At 47.1% G+C, this 20,554-nt stretch overlaps 1 protein-coding gene and 1 pseudogene across 2 annotated transcripts; both read left to right on the top strand.

Annotated features, from left to right (window-relative positions):
* Positions 1 to 8,434: 8,434 nt before the first annotated feature.
* LOC129549057 (carbonyl reductase [NADPH] 1) lies at positions 8,435 to 13,265 on the top strand. The gene is made up of 3 exons (XM_055416119.2): positions 8,435 to 8,839; positions 9,374 to 9,481; positions 12,600 to 13,265. The coding sequence occupies exons 1-3, from the start codon at positions 8,551 to 8,553 to the stop codon at positions 13,034 to 13,036; spliced, it is 834 nt and encodes a 277-aa protein (XP_055272094.2). The 5' UTR covers positions 8,435 to 8,550; the 3' UTR covers positions 13,037 to 13,265.
* Positions 13,266 to 14,168: 903 nt separating this feature from the next.
* On the top strand, positions 14,169 to 20,338 carry LOC129552383 (carbonyl reductase [NADPH] 1-like; annotated as a pseudogene). The gene is made up of 3 exons (XR_016035984.1): positions 14,169 to 14,544; positions 15,078 to 15,185; positions 19,706 to 20,338. The product of XR_016035984.1 is annotated as a carbonyl reductase [NADPH] 1-like (transcript).
* The last annotated feature ends 216 nt before the right edge of the window (positions 20,339 to 20,554 follow it).

The raw sequence follows: 20,554 nt of genomic DNA on the forward strand, positions 1-20,554 counted from the left end.
AGCCTCGACTACTCCTTTCTCAATTTGGAACCAGTCTGTTCCATGTCAGGTTCTAACTGTTGCTTCTTGACCTGCATACAGGTTTCTTAAGAGGCAGGTAAGGTGGTCCAGTATTCCCATCTCTTGAAGAATTTTCCAGTTTGTTGTGATCCACATAGTCAAAGGTTTTGGCATAGTCAATAAAGCAGAAGTAGATGTTTTTCTGGAATTCTCTTGCTTTTTCTATGATCCAACAGATGTTGGCAATTTGATCTCTGGTTCCTCTGCCTTTTCTAAATCCACCTTGAACTTCTGGAAGTTCTTGGTTCACGTACTGTTGAAACCTAGCTTGGAGAATTTTGAGCATTACTTTGCTAGCATGTGAGATGAGTGCAGTTGTGCAGTAGTTTGAATATTCTTAGGTATTGCCCTTCTTTGAGATTGAAATGAAAACTGACCTTTTCCAGTCCTGTGGTCACTGCTGAGTTTTCCACATTTGCTGGCATATTGAGTGCAGAACTTAAATAACATCATCTTTTAGAATTTGAAATAGCTCAACGGGAATTCCATTACCTCACTAATTTTGTTCATAGTGATGCCTCCTAAGGCTCACTTGACTTCACATTCCAGGATGTCTGGCTTTAGATGAGTGATGTCATGGTTATCTGGGTCATGAAAATCTTTTTTGCATAGTTCTGTGTTTTCTTGCCACCTCTTCTTAATATCTTTTGCTTCTGTTAGGTCCATACCATTTCTGTCCTTTATCAAGCTCATCTTTGCATGAAATGTTGCCTTGGTATCTCTAATTTTCTTGAAGAGATCTCTAGTCTTTCCCATTCTATTGTTTTCCTCTATTTCTTTGCGTTGATCACTGAGGAAGGCTTTCTTATCTCTCCTTGTTATTCTTTGGAACTCTACATTCAATGGGTATATCTTTTCTTTTCTCCTTTGCCTTCAGCTTCTCTTCTTTTCTCAGCTATTTGTAAGGCCTCCTCAGACAACCATTTTGCCTTTTTGCATTTCTTTTTCTTGGGGATGGTCTTGATCCCTGCCTCCTGTACAGTGGCATGAACCTTCGTCCATAGTTCATCAGGTACTCTATCAAATCTAGTCCCTTAAATCTATTTCTCACTTCCACTGTATAATCGTAAGGGATTTGATTTAGGTCATACCTGAATGGTCTAGTGGTTTTCCCTACTTTCTTCAGTTAAGTCTGAATTTGGTGATGAGTTCATGATCTGAGCCCCACCCACCCCACTTTCTTTATCAGCTAGCCTCCAAAAGAGCCCAGCATGGAAAAGAGGGGAAGGTAGCATTAACTTTATAGTGGAGAAACTTGGCCAACGCTTCATTGACTGAGTAATACGGAATAATAGCAGTGATAAGTCATGTTGATTGCAGGTTTCCCATCTATAGGAAGGGTACTTGACCTCTGTGATATTACCCTGCAAAACCCGTAACCTTAGTTCAGTAACAGAAGAACAACCTGGTTCTATGTTGGGTGTGTTCCTTTAAGGCTGTTTGTATTGTTGCCTGTGCTTAGTCATGCTGGCTCTGCACTTTTGTGTTGTTGAACAGAGAAAGAACTTTGCCGATAGCCTGCTGCTGCTGTGTCACTTCAGTCGTGTCCGACTCTGTGTGACCCCATAGACAGAAGCCCACCAGGGTCCCCCGTCCCTGGGATTCTCCAGGCAAGAACACTGGAGTGGGTTGCCATTTCCTTCTCCAGCCCATAGCCTGAAATATACCTAATAGCCCTTTCCCAAGGCCCTGTCTCCCAGGCTTGAATTTTAAAGGCATAACACTTTTCCTTTATGTAGAGATAAAATTGCAGAATTTGTTAAAGGTTATGCACAACTGCAAAAACAAAGGATTATCTCCCCCCTCCAAGTCTGGCAAGTACCAAGAGATCTGCAACAACCAGATACATCCCCTCCCCTTTTTAGTATAAAAGCCTGAATTCTAACTTGGGTAAGATGGTTCCCTAGGACACTAGGCCTCCATCTTCTCCGTCTGCTGACTTTCCGAATAGTCAGTATTCATTGCCCCAAAACCTCATTTCTCAATTTATTGATTTGTAGTGTCCCCAGCAGTATGAACTTGGACTCAGTTCTTCCCTGATAATAACATCAGACCCCCCCAAAAAAAAACTGTCTGACCAATACAGCCAGTGCTCCATATCCATGGGTTTCATATCTGTGGATTCAACCAACTGTGGATCCAAAATATTAGAGGGAAAAAAAGCAGAAAATTTCATAAAGCAAAACTTGAACTTGTTATACACTTGTAACACTTACATAGCATTTACATTGTATTAAATATTCTAATTAATCTAGAGATAATTTAAAGTATATGGGAGAATGTGCCTAGGTAAATACTAGACCATTTTATATGACAGACTTGAACATCCTAGGATGTCGGCCTCCAAAGCGGTGTCTTGGATACCAAGGGGTCACTATACTCCTAAAAGCTGAAAAAGGTCATGAAAAACAAGTAAGCTCTCTAAGAATCAGTCACAAACCAGAGGACGCTAAGGAGACATGACAGTTAAATGTACTGTGGCATTCTGAAGAGAATCTTGGAATAGAAAGGGGATATCAGAGGGAAAAAACTAGCGAAATGCACAAAAACACAGAACTTAGTTAATACTGCTGTTCCAGTGTTATTTCTTATTGCTGTTCTTCAGTCACTAGGTAAGGTCCTGCTGTGACCCCTTGGACTTACCCGTCCTTCACCATCTCCCAGAGTTTGCTCAGACTCATTTCCATTGCATCTATGACACCATCCAACCATCTCATCCTCTGTTGCCCGCTTCTCCTTCTGCCTTCAATCTTTCCCAGCATCAGGGCCTTTTCGTGAGTCAGCTCTTCACATCCAGTGGCCAAAGTATTGGAGCTTTAGCCTCGGCATCAGTCCTTCCAATGAATATTCAGGGTTGATTTCCTTTAGGATTGACTGGTTTGATCTCCTTGCTGTCCAAGGGACTCTCCAGAGTCTTCTCCAGCACCACAATTTGAAAGCCTCAATTCTTCAGCACTCAGCCTTCTTTCAGTACAACTCTTACATCCATACGTGACTATTGGAAAAACCATAGCTTTGACTATGTGAAAATCTCTTGCCATATTAATAAATAAGAAATGTCACAGTCATCAGTGACTTCCGGCCTCCAAATGTGAATGAGGGCTCCCAAAACTGGGATCCAGCAGTTGCTGCCACCCGCCACGGTGATTGCTGAGGAGCTGGGGAAGTGCAAGAAGCAAGGTGAACTAGGAAACAAGATTGGCCCCGGATAACTGAGGTGCATACGAAAGGAATAAATTCAGTGAACCCAGAGGCTTGCATCTTTCCATACACAGAATGCTAAATTCCCTGATACCTGATCTTTGATGTTCCAACTGCCTGCTCCCTTTGTTGCAAACTCATATATGGCCTGACTTCCCCTCCTGCCTCCTTGGAACAGTTTTCTCAGAGCTACTGAGATGCTGTCTCCCACACTCAGAGTCCTAAACATTCCCACCAAATAACTACTTTCCCGTGGTCATGTATGGATGTGAGAGTTGGACTGTGAAGAAGGCTGACCGCCGAAGAATCGATGCTTTTGAACTGTGGTGTTGGAGAAGACTCTTGAGAGTCCCTTATACTGCAAGGAGATCCAACCAGTCCATTCTGGAGGAGATCAATCCTGGATGTTCATTGGAGGGACTGATGCTAAAGCTGAAACTGCAATACTTTGGCCACCTCATGCGACGAGTTGACTCACTGGAAAAGACTCTGATGCTGGGAAAGGTTGGGGGCGGGAGGAGAAGGGGACGACGGAGAATGAGATGGCTGGATGGCATCACGGACTCTGTGGACATGAGTTTGAGTGAACTCCGGGAGTTGGTGATGGACAGGGAGGCCTGGCGTGCTGTGATTCATGGGGTCGCGGAGAGTCGGACACGACTGAGCGACTGAACTGAACTGAACTGAACTGAACTACTTTCAGGTTGTGACCATATTTTTTAGTCAACAACTATATAGACCTTTGTCAGCAAAGTGATTATCTCTGCTTAGTTACAATAAATGTATGGTCACAGCATTACCAAACTGAACTTCGTTCCACACACACGCAGCAAAGTCAATTTGCTGACACTGAGTTGTGGTGAAAGAAAGTACAGCATGTATTATTGCAAGGGCCAGCAAGTAGCACGGGTGGCTTATGCACAAAGGACTTGAGCTCCTCAGTGGTTCTCGGGGGAGGGTTTTTCAAGGCAACACTTGAGGGTGAGAGCTGCAGCGTTCATGGCTTGCTTCTGACTGGTGGGTGGTGAGGTAACATGGTGGTGTTCATCTGCTTTGTGGTTCCAGCCAGTCTCGGCCCCTATGCTTGCGCTCAGTGTGTCGTCGCAGTCCTCCACCCGAGGGGTAGGTTCGGAGTCTTAGTTCTCAAAGAACTCAATGGTATCTGTCAAGCTGTTGAGTATATCCCTTGGGGAGGACTAGGACTCTTCTATCACTGAACTGTTGGAATTGGTATGTAACCACTTTCCCTTTGCTTCTTCATTCCCTCACTTCCCTAATTAGTAACTGCATGCCCCTGCTCTTTGGAATTCAGGGAAGACCTAGGAGACTAAAGCCTTTTTCTGCAAACAAGAAACAGGCGACATGGAGCAGGTTTTGCGAGTGCCTCACAGGACCCTGCTCAGTTTCAGTAGTGAGATTTTAATAATGGGAAATTTGATGTGGCGTATACGGGAATTCTTTACTACATTTGCAACTTTTCAGTAAATGTATTTTAAAATTTAAAGTTTATTGAAAAAGGGGAGCCTGGAAATAGATGGTTCTAGATTTGGACCCACGAGTCAATGATGTCATTAAAAACCAAAGCTCTTCCTAATTTTCCACAGTACCATCCTAAGGGAGTTGGGTATTTACCTCTTAGTTTGTTTCCTCATATCTCAAGACAGTTGCTGAAGCTCCAGGCATCACATTCTCTCATATAAATGCATTCAAGACAGAAGAAAAGGGGAAGATGAAACAGGTATTTTCCTTTCATGAGGGAGAAAAATAACGTGTACTCCCATCTTCTAGATGGGAGTTGGTAGATTCTCTTCTTGACCGAACTCCAGGAGGCAGACTACACTCAGCCCTCTTCTCAGTCATGCCTCAGCCTGGGCCTATGAAATTTACTGGCTCAGCACTAACGATTTCATCCACTCCCCTCTCCCTGCATGAAAAGACTTGAACATAGTTTCTAATAGCTCAAGGCTGCATGGATGACCTTAGCCTCACCCTCCCTTAATGAGCTCCAGGCTACCAAAAGGATTTACTATTTGTTCTAGCCAACACCTAACAAATAGGTCCCTTACTACCCTTTCTTACAGCAGTTACTAAAAGAGGACTTAAAATTTGTGAATTCTTTCTCTGTCCATTTGAGATATATATGTATCTCCTGTAACTCAGGATTGAGTCTTTCTCAAGGACCGTAAAACCATTCCTTTGAAATGTAATCAGCAGAAAGGATAGGACCTCTGTCTCCCGGTCTCTTTGTAGCCCTGATGGGCATTTACACTAACCAGCCCTTTGTAATTTTTCCCTAACTCTACAAAGGGCCTCCCATTGCCCCTGCCTACTCCCTCAACTTCTCTTTAAAACATTCAGTCACCTCTGCACAAATCCAAGTTGAGTTCAGTTCAAGTCCATAGGGTCGCAAAGAGTCGGACTCAACTGAAGCAACTTAGCCTGCATGCATGCAATAATACAACATTGATTAAAATCTGTTCCTACCACTTTAGGGAATGCAAGTTTGTGCAGCCACTATGGAAAACATGGAAAAAGTACCACATTTCACAAATTTATGCAGAGTTAAAGTTAATTTAACTATCATGTTTAAGGTCAATGACCTACATTCAGTACTTCTGGGTTACCTTGGTGGATTTCTTCACTCCAAAGCTCTAATTGGAAGGCCCTTAGGAAATTGAAAGAGGTTAGAGTTCTCTTTGGGCCACAGCTGATATTGCTAGAGGGGACTCCATCACTTGGTCAGTTAATAATACCTGCTCTGACCCTGGCCATAAATATAATTTTTTCTTTTAAAGTCATGCAATTCAATCAGAACAACCAACTGAATCTCACTCAAAAATCATAACCTTCCGCAGTTATGGGATGGACTTATGTGGTTAACACCAAGCTATGGTCACTGAAGTTTAAAGGCTCCTTTATGTTGTGATTGTGACATTGTACTATAGTTTTGTAAACACATTACCATTTAGTAAACTGGGTGAAGTATAAGGAATTTCTGTATTATTTCTTACTGCTGTTCGTGAATCTACAATCATCTCAATAAAGTTTTGTCAAAAAGCAGAAGTCTCTCCCTGATTATTAGTTTTGTTTTTTGCAAAAGATTGGAAAAATTCCTTGAAGTTGTAATATAATTGGAAACTATCTAAAGCATAGCTGTTCAAAGGAAGTTTCTGCTGTGATGGAAAGCGATATCTGCACTGTCCAGTAGAGCAATCACTAACACATGTGACTCCTCAGCCCTTGAAATGTGGTTAGTGGAACTAACAGACTGAATTTTAATGGTATTATTTTGGTTAAAATTACATTTAAGTAGCCACTAGCTTCTGGCTACCATAAGAGTGTGGACAAAGAATGTCACCTACCATTTCAGTAAACAGAGGATATTGAGGCCATCAAGTCATTAGCCACTGCAGCCCACCCCAGCGGTGCACCCAGAAAGGAGTTCACAGCACAGATAAACAGGATACTGGCCCTAGATAGAGTTCAAGTGCACATCAAAGGAATAATTTCAGTAAGCCCAAACACTTATCATACACTGAAAATTGCTAAATTCATTAATTTGAGCTGTTTGTTTTCTTTAATTAGCAGTTATTGATGTTCCAGGACCTGGGTTTTGGGGGTTATTTTTGCAAAAACTCCTGTATATCCTGGCTTCTCCCTTACCTCTCCAGAACAATCCCTCAGAGGTATCTGAAGGGGCTATATCCCAGGCTTAAATCCTCAGGAAGCCAGCCAAATAAAATGTAATTCTCAACTTTTGCGCTTAGTTGCCTAGTTGTGTCCGAATCTTTGTGAGCCCATAGCCCGCCAGGCTCCTCTGTCCATGGGATTCTCCAGGAAAGAATACTGGAGTGGGTTGCCATGCCCTCCGCCAGGGGATCTTGCCAACCCAGGGATGGAAGCCAGGTCTCCCACATTGCAAGTGGATTCTTTCCCATCTGAGCCACCAGGCAAGCCCAATATAACAATATTTGACATATTAAACCTGGGGACAATGAAAAATTATGCTTAAAGACTCTTAACATGCCTATATTACTTAGATCAACAAGCAAACGTTAACACCAGGTATTTAATACTGAATATTTCCCAGTTCATGTGAACCTGAAATTCATTTAGGTTAATTTCTTTTGCATTTAGAATTATTTGCTTTGTAAGCATTTATTTTTCTGTAGGCCAATTAGATTAGAACTCATTTACAAACCAATCATAACAATATTATCCAAAAATATCTCAACTTTTCGTTTGTGCTTTTTCTGCCAGTGGACAGGACACAGCACAGAAATGAAAATGATATTATAGCCCCCTAATTCCTCTGTTTTAAGCACTAACTGGTAAGGAAGAAAATTAATTTCCCACCACTGAACTAATTTATGAACTTTCTCAGTCTCCATTTCCTCACTTTAAAAATGTAAATAAAAAGATGAATCCTGAGGCATTATTTGAGTGGGAGAAAGGGCTGCAACAACCCCTTTGCACCTGTACACTTCAGGAACTGCAAACAAGTAACCTGACAACCCTGCAAATAAATAGTGATTTAGTAAACACTCCTCACCGGGAGGTGAAAATCAGCCAAGGCTAAGCCAGTAGCTTTGCTTTTATATTTAGGGGAGAAACCAACACACACTTGATCGCTACCGTTTTCTTTCAACTTATTCCACAACTCGAGGTTCCCAAGACTTCAGTTACAGCGATATTTTTCAAACACCAGGAAAAACAAAGTTAGTACATATGATCCATTTCTGCAAGCGCAACCGTGAAAACTTGGGTGAACAGGAGGAAATCTGAGAATCACTTCAGCTCAGTTCAGTCCCTCAGTCGTGTCTGACTGTGACCCCATGGACTGCAGCACGCCAGGCCTCCCTGTCCATCACCAACTCCCGGAGATTGCTCAAACGCATGTCCATTGAGTCGGTAATGCCATCCAACCACGAGGATGGGGCTCAGCTTTAACTGAGCGTTTAACGTTCTCTACGTTTAACGTAGAGATCACAACCAACAAGAATGATTCTCTGCTTCCTGGCCGCAAGTCGCCAGCAGCAACTTTTCAGCAGGACTGTTCTGAAAACGCCGCAGAAGACCGCTCTCTTCAGACCCTGCACCGCTGGGGGTCCGGACGGAGCCCAGCCCCGAGGGGCGGAGCCTGAGCCTGAGCCTGAGCCTGCGCCTGCGCGCTCAGCCCAGGCGCCCGGGCTGGGTCCTCCCGGGGATCGTTCTGCGCGCTTCATCTGGCGCAGACGCTGAGAGGCGCAGCTCCCTACTGAAGGCACCCCAACGCCCTGCACAGCGGCCATGTCGTCCTCCACCCGCGTGGCGCTGGTCACCGGGGCCAACAAAGGCATCGGCTTCGCCATCGTGCGTGAACTGTGCCGGCAGTTCCAGGGGGACGTGGTGCTCACGGCGCGGGACGAGGCGCGGGGTCGGGCGGCCGTGCAGCAGCTGCAGGCCGAGGGCCTGAGCCCCCGTTTCCACCAGCTGGACATCGACGACCTGCAGAGCATCCGCGCCCTGCGAGACTTCCTGCGCAAGGAATACGGGGGCCTGGACGTGCTGGTCAACAACGCCGGCATCGCCTTCAAGAGTAAGAACCGGCTGGGTGCGCCAGGAGAGGCGGACACCCCCTCTGAGCATCTCGGTCCAGGAGGGACCAGATCTGTCGGGGAATCGCTGTAGAGGGGCTTCTCCCGCCTGTGGGGTCCAGAATGACTCCCTAGAGAAGGAGAAGGGAAGGGGTAAGGGTTGCGGCTAGAGGAATTGCGGAGAACTGGATGCTCTCTAGCCGGAGAGAACTTTGTTTCTCTGGCTCAGAATCCTGGGCACTTTTCCAGGTTGTTCCACAGCCCCTCAGATACACATTCTGTGTATCAGAATGATAAACAGAGGTCCCGTGCGTGCACCCTTTGTACAGCACCCTGCCAGTGGTGCGAATGACAAAACTATACTTCATTATCAAAGTGGGAAATTCACAGTGGTACAATACTGGTTGTATTGTGCACAAAATTCAACCGATTTTTACCATCACTAGTTTTACACAAAATTCAAGAGATTTATCTTCTCATGGAATGTTACTGCATGAGAACTGTTTATTGACTCCACTTTCCTTTTCTCCTGAAAGCTGCTGATACCACACCATTTCACATTCAAGCAGAGGTGACTATGAAAACAAACTTCTTTGGCACCAGAGATGTGTGCACAGAGCTCCTGCCTCTAATGAAGCCCCGAGGTGAGTCTGATTGGAGCCCAGACTGCAGTGCTTCTGGCAAGATCTGGGCCCCCCGGCTCTGGTCTCATCTACAGGCCGCCTACCACTCCTGCTCGGCCTCACTGGCCTCCACCCTTGTCTCCACCCAGCCGGGTGTCCTGCACCCGGAGGTCCCTGCACACAATGCCCAGCTCCTTGGTGCTGTCTGTCCACCTGCTTTGTGCATGTCTGCCTCTTTCTTCTCTTTCCCACCTTAGCTCAGAGGTTTCCTCCTCCAAGAGGCCCTTGACTTGCCCTGTGCCCATCACAGGGGGCGTTCCCTCAGGAGCCCTTCCCAGACCTTCTCTCCCCTGTCCCCCTCTTACTCAGGATACTGGAGCCTGCACCACCTCCAGTTCAATAGTCCTGTCCCCACCACCCTCACCAAAGACTCGTCCTTTCCCCAAATCATCTTGGTCACCAGTCCCATCATCCACCCACCAGGAACCTGGAGGTCACCCTGCCCGCTTATTGCCATTACCAGGTCCTAATCATCCAACTGAGTTTCTCCCCACACGTTTGCCCCATCCCAACTCTACAAACAGGCCCTCAGCTGTTGTTTCTAAACACTTGTAAACCCTCCTAAGGGAGCCCCTGCCCTTCTTGACTCCTTTCTTTCTCAGCAGGCTCACTGCCCCTCCCCAAAATCCTGCAAGTGTGAAGTTCAAGCCCGTAGTGTGGCTATACGATATCTAATCTGATATCTGCCCTTCAATGTGCTCAGTATTCTGGACAAAACACACTCATTCCTCTGGGTTAAACTACTGTAATGTTTACCCTGAAGTAAGGGGCCAAGAGGGGAACAACCACCCATTAAACACACAAAGTAAGACAAGCAGATGCTTTAAGAAGGATTCAGAGTGTGCCTAGAGATTAAGGACACGTGTTTACAATTTACACTCAGCTTCTAGCCTGTTTCCCTGTCCACTCCTTCTGGAAGGTGCTACTCCTTCAGAGACTTGCTTCACTAGGACCTCAGAAGTCACCTCCTAAGTGTCCCCTGATTCTCGGAAGTGATATCTTTGCTTTTTAACACACGTGTACATTTGTCAGAGGTTTCCTGCCAAGAAGCAATCATCTTCTGATTTCATGGCTGCCTTCACCATCCACAGTGATTTGAGAGCCCAAGAAGAGGAAATCTCTCACTGCTTCCTCCTTTTCTCCTTCTGTTTGCCATGAATTAATGGGACCAGATGCCATGATCTTAGATTTTAAATATTGAGTGTTAAGCCGGTTTTTTCACTCTCCTCCTTCATCCTCATCAAGGGGCTCTTTCGTTCCTCTTTGCGTTCTACCATTAGAGACCCTCTGCATATCTGAGGCTGTGAATATTTCTCCCACAGTCTTGGTTTCCAGCTTGCTAACTCGTCCAGCCTGGTGTTTCACATGATGTGCTCTGCGTAAAAGGTAAACATGGTGACCATAAAGAGCCTTCTCGAACTCCTTTCTCAACCCATCAGTTGTTCCATACAGGATTCTACCTGTTGCTTCTCCTTCCTTTCTCAACCCTGAACCAACCAGTTGTTCCACACAGGGTTCTAACTGTTGCTTCTTGACCCGCATACAGGTTTCTCAGGAGACAGGTAAGAAGGTCTGGTATTCCTGTCTCTTTTAGAGCTTTCCACAGTTTGTTAAGACCCACACAGTCACAGGCTTTAGTGTAGTCAGTGAAGCAGAGGTGGATATTCTTCCGGAATGCCCTGGCTTTCTCTTCGGCTTCTATTAGTCTTTACCACGTCTGTCCTTTGTTGTACCCATCCTTGGATGAAATGTTCCCTTGACATTTCTGATCTCTTGATGAGACCTCTAGTCTCCCCGCTTCTGTTGTTCTCCTCTGTTTCTTTGCATTATTCACTGAAGAAGGCCTTCTTGTCTCTCCTCGCTGTCCTCAGAACTCTGCGTTCAGTTGGGTGAACCTTCCCTCTCCCCCTTGCTTTTCGCTTCTCTTCTTTCCTCAGCCTCCTCCGACCACCACTTTGCCTTCTTGCGTTTCTTTTTCTTTGGGATGGTTTCGTTCACTGCCTCCAGGATACTATTTGGGATTTCTGTCCATAGTTCTTCAGGCACCCTGTTTACTAGATCTCATCGCTTGATTAATTCATTAGCTGCACTGTATATTCCTAGGGAACTGGATTTAAGTTGTGGCTGACCGGCCTAATGGTTTTCCCCACTTTCTTTAGTCAAAGCCTGAATTTGGCTATGAAGAGCTGATGGTCTGAGCCCCAGAGAGCTCCAGGTCTTGTTTCTGCTGACTGTATACAGCTTCTCCGTCTTTGGCTACAAAGAATGGAATCAATCTGATTTTGGTATTGACCAGTCATTTGGTGATGTCCATGTGTAGAGTCGTCTCTTGTGAAATTAAAAAAGCGTATTTGCTATGACCAGTGATAGTCTCAGGGTATTCTCCGGATGTCCAGCCCAAGGTTAGAGCCTTGGTCCCATGAGTGAGGACTGGGTTGGAGAAGGAAGTCCTAACCCCCTGGTACACTTGCCAGGAACTGAACCTCTGCAGCAGGTGGCTGAGGAACAGGATGAGAAACGCTGCTGTGGTCCCCAGCATGGGAAGATACCACAGCCCCTTGGCAGGGAGGGAGCCCTGTGTCTCAGATGCACCATCGCAGAGTGAAGTTTCCATGGTTACGGTCAGAAAGGAGGCAAGAGAGGAGCAGCCATGGTTGAACTAGATCCTCTCTGTTCTCACCTGAGTTATTGGAGATATCTGGAAAAAAAGGTTCATTTCCTGTCCGCTGATGGGACCGTTTCCAGAGACTTATATAGTTGAGTTTTGAAAATAATTTTCATAAGTCATTCTTTGTAGTAGATTCACAGACTTCTTCTTTGGTCATGACTGATCTATTGACTTTGAGTGAAATATTTCAGTCCTGTAATTTCTAAAATAATTAGATGTAGTGTAACTTTTGAAAACATCAGAATAATACCTATATTACTTATATATCTGTTACTTATAATAATAAAACAAATAAAACCCAATGATACATTCTCTTCCTTCCCTGATGTCCTCTTTGCAGAGGTCAGTCCTGTCCCCAGTTGGGTATTCATCCTTCTCGTGCTCTATGTACTGATCTGTGGTGTATTTTAGGCAGGGTGGTGAATGTATCCAGCTTCGTCAGTGTCAACTCTCTAAAGAAATGCAGCCCTGAACTGCAGCAGAAGTTTCAAAGTGAGACCATCACGGAGGAGGAGCTGGTGGGGCTCATGAACAAGTTTGTGGAAGACACGAAGAACGGGGTGCACAGGAAGGAGGGCTGGCCCGATACCGCATATGGAGTGACGAAAATCGGTGTCACGGTTCTGTCCAGAATCCACGCCAGGAAACTGAGTGAGCAGAGAGGAGGGGACAAGATCCTTCTGAATGCCTGCTGCCCAGGGTGGGTGAGAACCGACATGGCAGGACCCAAAGCCCCAAAAAGCCCAGAGGAAGGAGCACAGACCCCCGTGTACTTGGCCCTTCTGCCCTCGGATGCCGAGGGGCCTCATGGAGCATTCGTTTCCGAGAAAAAAGTTGTGCAATGGTGAGCTCACTCAGAGCTCCACCCATGGGTCCGTTTGTATTACTATCCCAGATTCACCAATCAGACACTGACAGAATTATCCCTATGCATAAAAAAGAATCAAAATATCCAGATCAAGTTCTCACTGGGAGAGGGCTGCTAATATTGTAAAGAGTTTGTGATTTCTTCTGTGATCCCAGGGGAGGGAAAGTGGGATGGATGACAAATAATAAAAATAATTCATTATAAATGTCCATTTGTGCAAAGTCTTAAATGGTAAAGCTGCGCCATTATTTGTAATAGTTGAACCTAGGTTGGTGGACATGTGGGTGTCTAGTGTTACTTCTACATTTCTATTTAAAATTTTTCAGGACAAACATCAGGAACCTGAGATTCCTAGCTCTGCCCCCTTCCTGCTAGTATCTAATACAGGGAAACCAGCTCAGTGTTACGTGGCAGCCTGGGAGGGAGGGGAGACTGGGGAGAACCGATACATGTATATGTGTGGCTGAGTCCCTGTGCTGTCCACCTGAGACTGTTGTGACAATTCACCACGTTGTCAATCAGCTTGAAAGTGTGAGTCGCCCAGTCCTGTCTAGCTTTTTGGGATTCCATGGACTGGCCCACCGGGCTCCTCTATCCATGCGGTTTCCCAGGCAAGAATACTGGAGTCAGTTGCCATTTATTTCACTAGGGGATCCTCCTGACGCAGGGATCAAACCAGGGTCTGCAGCACTGCAGGCAGATTCTATACTGTCCCAGACACCACGGATGCCCTGTCCTCCAATATAAAATCAAAAGTTTAAAGAAAAAGAGGGCTGTGTCTTCTTTTTTGGCTCAAGATACAGTACCAGGAAGGAGGTGGAGCAAGCAGTGGTGTTTATTAACCTTATGGAACATTTGATCCCTCCTTCCGGGGCTGGGGGAGAAGAAGGCAGGGCCTCCTTCTCAACTAGTCACTGCACTGGGTCCGAGGACACAGGTCTTTGCCTCTGGGACTGACGGGTCTTCACATCCCCCGCTGCACCACCCCGTTGGTCTCCAGGGTCTCCACATCCCACGCCACGCCACCCCGTCCGTCTCCAGGGTCTCCACGTCCCACGCCGCGCCACCCCGTCGGTCTCCAGGGTCTCCACGTCCCACGCCACGACGCCCCGTTGGTCTCCAGGGCCTCCACGTCCCACGCCGCGCCACCCCGTCCGTCTCCAGGCTTGTCAGCTCTACTCCAAAGGGCCCTGCACACCGGCCATGTCCTCCACCCGCGTGGCGCTGGTCACCGGAGCCAACAAGGGCCTCGGCTTTGCCATCGTGCGCGACCTGTGCCAGCAGTTCCAGGGGGATGTGCTGCTAACGGCACGGGACGAGGCACGGGTCGGGCGGCCGTGCAACAACTGCAGGCCGAGGGCCTGAAGCCCGGTTTCCACCAGCTGGACGTCACTGACCTGCAGAGCATCCGCGCCCTGCGTGACTTCCTGAGCAAGGAGTACGGGGGCCTGGACATGCTGGTCAACAACGCCGGCATCGGCTTCAAGAGTAAGTGGGTGGGAGCTGGGGGTGGTTACAGCTCTGTGAGGGGAGCCATATGGGTGGGGTGGGGCTATCGCCTGAACCTTTTCTGTGGGATCTAGAACCCCCTCCCTAGGGATGGAGCACAGGCCAGAGGTCACAGGGAGAGCAGGTCCTCCGCGATCACAAGCTGTTCCAGCAAGAAGGCCTTCCAATAGCTTTGACCAGGCTAAAGGACAAAGCCCAGATTTCCGCAGTATTGGTTTCACTGAACTTTGGATGAGTTGGGTGAATTTTTAACTTCTGAAACCAATTTAAAATTGCACAGTGGTACACAAGTGGTCATATGGGCTTCTTTCACTCAGCCTCCCCGGATGATGCCATCTTACTTAACTATATAGCATTATCAAACCACAAAATACCCATCGGTGCAATACTGTTCACTAACTCCAAACACCGCTAGCCGGAAACAGATTTCACAGAAAAAAGTACTGTATCAAGTGAGCGTTTTTACCATATGGCTTGTGTTTATTAGTGCTATTCTTGTTCTACCCTAAAAGCTGGTGATCCCACACCGATTGCAATTCAGGCAGAAGTAACCATGAAAACAAACTTCCTTGGTACCCGAGATGTGTGCACGGAGCTCCTGCCTCTGATAAAAAGCCGAGGTGAGTATGATGAGCCCAAACTGCAGGGTTTCTGGCCAGATCTGAGCCCACCTGCATCCGGTCTCATCTCCGGACTCCCTACGTCTCCTTCTCAGCTGCACTGACTCCCACCTGTGTGTTCCCTGGGCAGGATGCCCTGTGGCCTCTGGTCCCTCTACGCACTGCCCGAGTCCTTGGTGCTCTCTGTCCATCTGCACTTTGCACATTTGGCTCTTTCTTCTTTTTCCCATCTTAGTTCAAAGGTCTCCTCCAAGAGGCCCTTCACGAGCTCCATGCCCATCCCAGGGGGTGCCCTCTCAGGAGTCTGCCCCAGACCTTCTCTCCCCCGGGCCTCTCTCCGAGTGACCTGATTTGGGTTTGTGGCGCTCATACTACCACATTTATTAGACCCCTGAAGCTTTTTCTGCTTCCGGTCACCAGGGTGTTTCTTCCCAGAGTACTGACATGGTGTATTACCAGTACTGGTTTCCAGATGCTAAACCAAGTATACATACTTCGGTCTTTAAGGTTCTGGAAGTCCCCAGACCATCCTCAAGTTCAATAATTCACTGTAAGGACCAGGAACTCGGCAAAAGCCATTGTATTCAAAAGGACATGGTTTCAGAAAAGTGGACAGTTCCTCAGTTCGGCAGTGGTAAAGGTCTCATGGCATGGAGCTGTGACTTGACGTCTCCCTGCAGATCCTGGGGCAGCACATATTTCTCCCCCAAACAGCCTGTGTCAGACACAAGGGCTATTACCAACTAGCGGGCTCGCCCCAGCCTTGATGTCCAGGGTTCGTGGTGACGGGTGGTCACACAGGCATGGCCCACAGCCCTCATGGCTGGCCCTGCTCTCCAGCCCCTCCAGAGGTCCAGCTGATACTAGGTAGGCCGAGGCCCCCACCATACTCACGTGTGAACATGGATTAGGTAACCTGCCTCTCGAACAAGTAATTGAGGACAGTCTTCTCAGGCAGGACATTCAGGCTTCACTATTACCTCCCAGATGTCCTGGAGTAGGGCTGAAGCTTCCTCTGGCCAACCTTAGCCCTTTACTTATAGAGAACACCCTCTGGACTCTCACTAAGGCTCCCTTACATCAAAAGGATCATTGAGCATCTAAAATCAGCATAGAATTTATTTCACAGATACAGAAAGAGTACAGAAATACATCTCCCATCAGGAGCAGCCAGAGTGGGGCTGGAGTAGTTTAGAGGAACAGATATTCCAGCTTCTAAAGCCACTACTTCCATTTTCATGTGTTTCTACTGATACTAATTTGTTTTTACTTTTTATCGGAAGATAGTTGCTTTGCAATATTGTGCTGGTTTCTGCCATACATCCACATGAATCAGCCACAGGTATACATATGCCCTCTCCCTCCTGAACCCTCTGCCCCCTCCCACCCCATCCACCCCTCTAGGTTGTCACAGAGCACTGGGTTGATCTCCCTGAGGCACACAGCAAATTCCCCCTGGCTACCTGTTTTACATATGGCAGTATGTGTGTTTCCGTGATACTCTCTCAATTCTGCCCACCCTCTGCTTCCCCCACTGGCTTCACAAGTGTGTTCTCTACGTCTGTGTCTCCACTGCTACCCTGAAAATAGGTTCATCAGCACCATCTTTCCACTTTCCATACACCTGCATAATAGGCAGTATTGATCTTTCTCTTTCTGACTTGCTTCACTCTGTATACTAGGCTGTAGGTTCATCCACCTTATTGATACCACCTTGATTCCCACCTTGATCAACTGCTACTGTCCCTTCAGTTCACTTCAGTGGCTCAGTCGTGTCTGACTCTTTGTGACCCCATGGACCGCAGCATGCCAGGCCTCCCTATCCATCACCATCTCCCAGAGTTTCCCCAAACCCATGTCCGTTGAGTCGGTGATGCCATCCAACCATCTCATCCTCTGTCGTCCCTTTCTCCTCCTGCCTTCAATCTTTCCCAGCATCAGGGTCTTTTCAAATGAATCAGCTCTTCCCATCAGGTGGCCAAAGTATTGGAGTCTCAGCTTCAACATCAGTCCTTCCAATGAACACTCAGGACTGATCTCCATTAGGATGGACTGGATGGATCTCCTTGCAGTCCAAGGGACTCTCAAGAGTCTTCTCCAATACCACAGTTCTAAAGCATCAATTCTTCGGCACTCAGCTTTCTTTATAGTCCAACTATTACAGCCATGCTTGACTTTGGCAGGTCCCAAAGCAGGAGTGACCTTGACTGTAGGTGGCTTCACTCTATCAGGCATCTGGGATAAGTGAGCTAAGAGAGGATATCGCCTCCTGATCTCAGCATAATATTGATTTCTCTTATTGCATAACCCTTTTAAACACCCTCATTTCCATTCCCCCTACTCCCCATTTTTCATCGACTTTTACCCGTACTTTCTCATCTTTCAAAGGGATGTTCAGTTCAGTCACTGCTCATGCTGACTGCCCTCAGCAATACTAGCCTAACAAGTGCCTCCCGTTAGTCCACTCCCATCACACAGGTAGGGTTACACAGGCCGAGACTGGTGGACTCTCTCAGCCACTGACTAGACAATACAACTGCAGTTGCTGTTCCTCCAAATTGGCCAGATAGGTGAAGACTCAGTCCATTTCATCGGGCCCTTTGGAATTCTGACAAAAAAACTAAATTGATAGTTAACTTTCTTGCTTGCCAATTATCCCCTGACTTCTATATCATAATTGCAGCCTGGTCCCAGAACTACAGTATGGCCAGAAAGACGAAGGTTGGAATGAAGTAGGGAAAGGATTGCAGAGTCACCCTGGCATCTTCCACATCCCTTCTTCCCCAGAGGAGAGAGGAGTCTATCCGGGGTCTTCTTCCAAGGCTCCCATCATGCTGATTGTGGGCATAATAAGCTCATGAATGTCTGTTAGCCAACGTTTGAGACAACCAGAGTTTCATTTGCTGTTCCCAATTCTGTATCAAACCTCTACTCTGAGCATGAAAGTGTGTTCCCTGGCCTGAGGACTGTACCTCATCAGTCCAAATCATGCAGTATCTTCTGCTTCAGTACCATAATACAGCTTGGGCCCAAGGATCTACTGCCGGGTACACAGAGCTGTGCCCTGAGACAGCATCTCACCTCGTCAGGACATTTTCTAACTTCCCCCGGCTACTACCTGCAACTCACCAGCTCTGTGCCGATCCTTTGGCTCAAAGAATATGACTCATACCATGCAAAGACTTTTTCTCTCATGCTGTCAGATACAGCAGGCGTAGGAGAGGCATGGATGAACGACGATCCCATCTCTGCATTCCTGCAGCATCCCATTTGCACTCATCTCACGGGGCCAGACCCCGGTTCGATTCCTGGGCTGGGAAGATCTGCTAGAGAAGGGATAGGCTACCCAGTATTCTTGGGCTTCCCTTGTGACTTAGCTGGTTAAGAATCCACCTGAAATGTAAGAGACCTGGGTTCGATCCCTAGGTTGGGAAGATCCCCTGGAAAAGGGGAAGGCCCCCTGGAGAAGGGGAAGGCTCTCCACTCCAGTATTCCGGCCTGGAGAATCCCAGGGACTGTATAGTCCATGAGGTTGCAAAGAGTCGGGCACGACTGAGCAACTTTCGCTTTCATGGGGCCAGGTAGCACTTCAAATAAGCACACCTGAAAACGCTCAGTGCTTCCATTTGCCTCCCAAGTTTGGAAGTGGTTCTTGTGATGAGCCTGAAGTAGTTGTACTTTAATTCCTCCTGACTTCCCATTTGACTCCCAGAGTGTCATGCTCATGTGACTGTCCTTAAACAGTCCATTTTCCGCTGCCCACCTCTGTCATCATACAGCCAGGACGTGAGTCACCACTCCCGAGCTGATATAAACCTGAACCCAAAGAAACAAGCATCAGTTCAGCTCTCTGAACTGAGTTGAGTTCACCGTCCTTCAACCTGATGCTCTCTGGTCAACTTGGATATGCCATCCTCAAACCCATCAGCCCTTTATGGTCGACACAGACTTCTCATAGAGCCCTGCCCAAGTGACCTAAGGTCCTCAGCTGGTTCCAGAGGAGACCTTTGAGAAAAAGATGCTGTCTGCTCCTGAAGGCGGTAAGGACTCCTCCAGCCTTCGGAGCTCTTTCCTCAATATACCGTTTTCATTTTCCTATGGGAACCTGGTCTCTGCCCTCCCCATTATACCATGTCTTTCTCTTTAGTTACCCTAGGATCAGGGTTAGGGCAGGTTACAAGACTGTCTAATACCCTTCACTCATAGTGAAGTGAAGTGGAAGTCGCTCAACTGTGTCTGCTCTTGCAACCCCATGGACTATACAGTCCATGGACTTCTCCAGACCAGAATACTGGAGTGGGTGGCTGTTCCCTTCTCCAGGGGATCTTCCCAACCTAGGGATCGAACTCAGGTCTCCCGCATTGCAGGCGGATACTTCACTCACAGGTACAGGTTTAGCTCATCTCGCAGGAAACTGGTAACTGGCTCTCCAGGGGGAATTGAGTCCAACACCTCAGCAAATTGGGTATTCATTTTTCTCATACATACCTTCCCAGGTAATGGTTTGTGTTGCATTTTAGGCAGAGTGGTGAACGTGTCTAGCGGAATGGGGTTCAAAGCTCTTGAAAGCTGCAGCCCTGAACTGCAGCAGAAACTGAGGAGTGAGACCATCACGGAGGAGGAGCTGGTGGGGCTCATGAACAAGTTTGTGGAAGACACGAAGAACGGGGTGCACAGGAAGGAGGGCTGGCCGGATTATACATATGGAGTGACGAAAATTGGTGTCACGGTTCTGTCCAGAATCCAAGCCAGGAAACTGAGTGAGCAGAGAGGAGGGGACAAGATCCTCCTGAATGCCTGCTGCCCAGGGTGGGTGAGAACCGACATGACAGGACCCAAAGCCCACAAAAGCCCCAAAGAAGGAGCAGAGACCCCCGTGTACTTGGCCCTTCTGCCCTCGGATGCCGAGGGGCCTCATGGACAGTATGTCCATGAGAAAAAAGTTGCAAAATGGCAGTTCATGCCGCAGTTCTACCCATAGGCCCTACTATGTTACCTGTCCTGATTAGACTAAAAAAACACAGCGTTCAAAATATCTCCCCATGAATAAAATCAAACAAGCCTACCTCTGTGTAAATTTCAAAGCCACTTTGAAGTGGCTACTATTCTGTGAGATCTTTTGTGATTTCTTATGTGACCCCAGGGAATAAAAGAAGAATGGATGACAAATAAGGAATAAGCATCAGTAGATGAATACGTGGTTCTTTATAAATGTCCATTTATTCCACTGATTATATGTCAAACAAGTTCAGAAGTCTGATAGACCAAAATATAGGTCAAGGAAAGGGAGAGTAGTACTTGGGGTAAGAATTGTCATCAACAGGGCCAGATGGGAAATACTTTTAGTTTTCAGGTTCAAGTGGCCTCTG

The sequence above is a fragment of the Moschus berezovskii genome, chromosome 1 (assembly GCF_049115385.1).
Source record: "Moschus berezovskii isolate FMDL1 chromosome 1, NW_MosBer_1.0, whole genome shotgun sequence".
NCBI lineage: Eukaryota > Metazoa > Chordata > Mammalia > Artiodactyla > Moschidae > Moschus > Moschus berezovskii.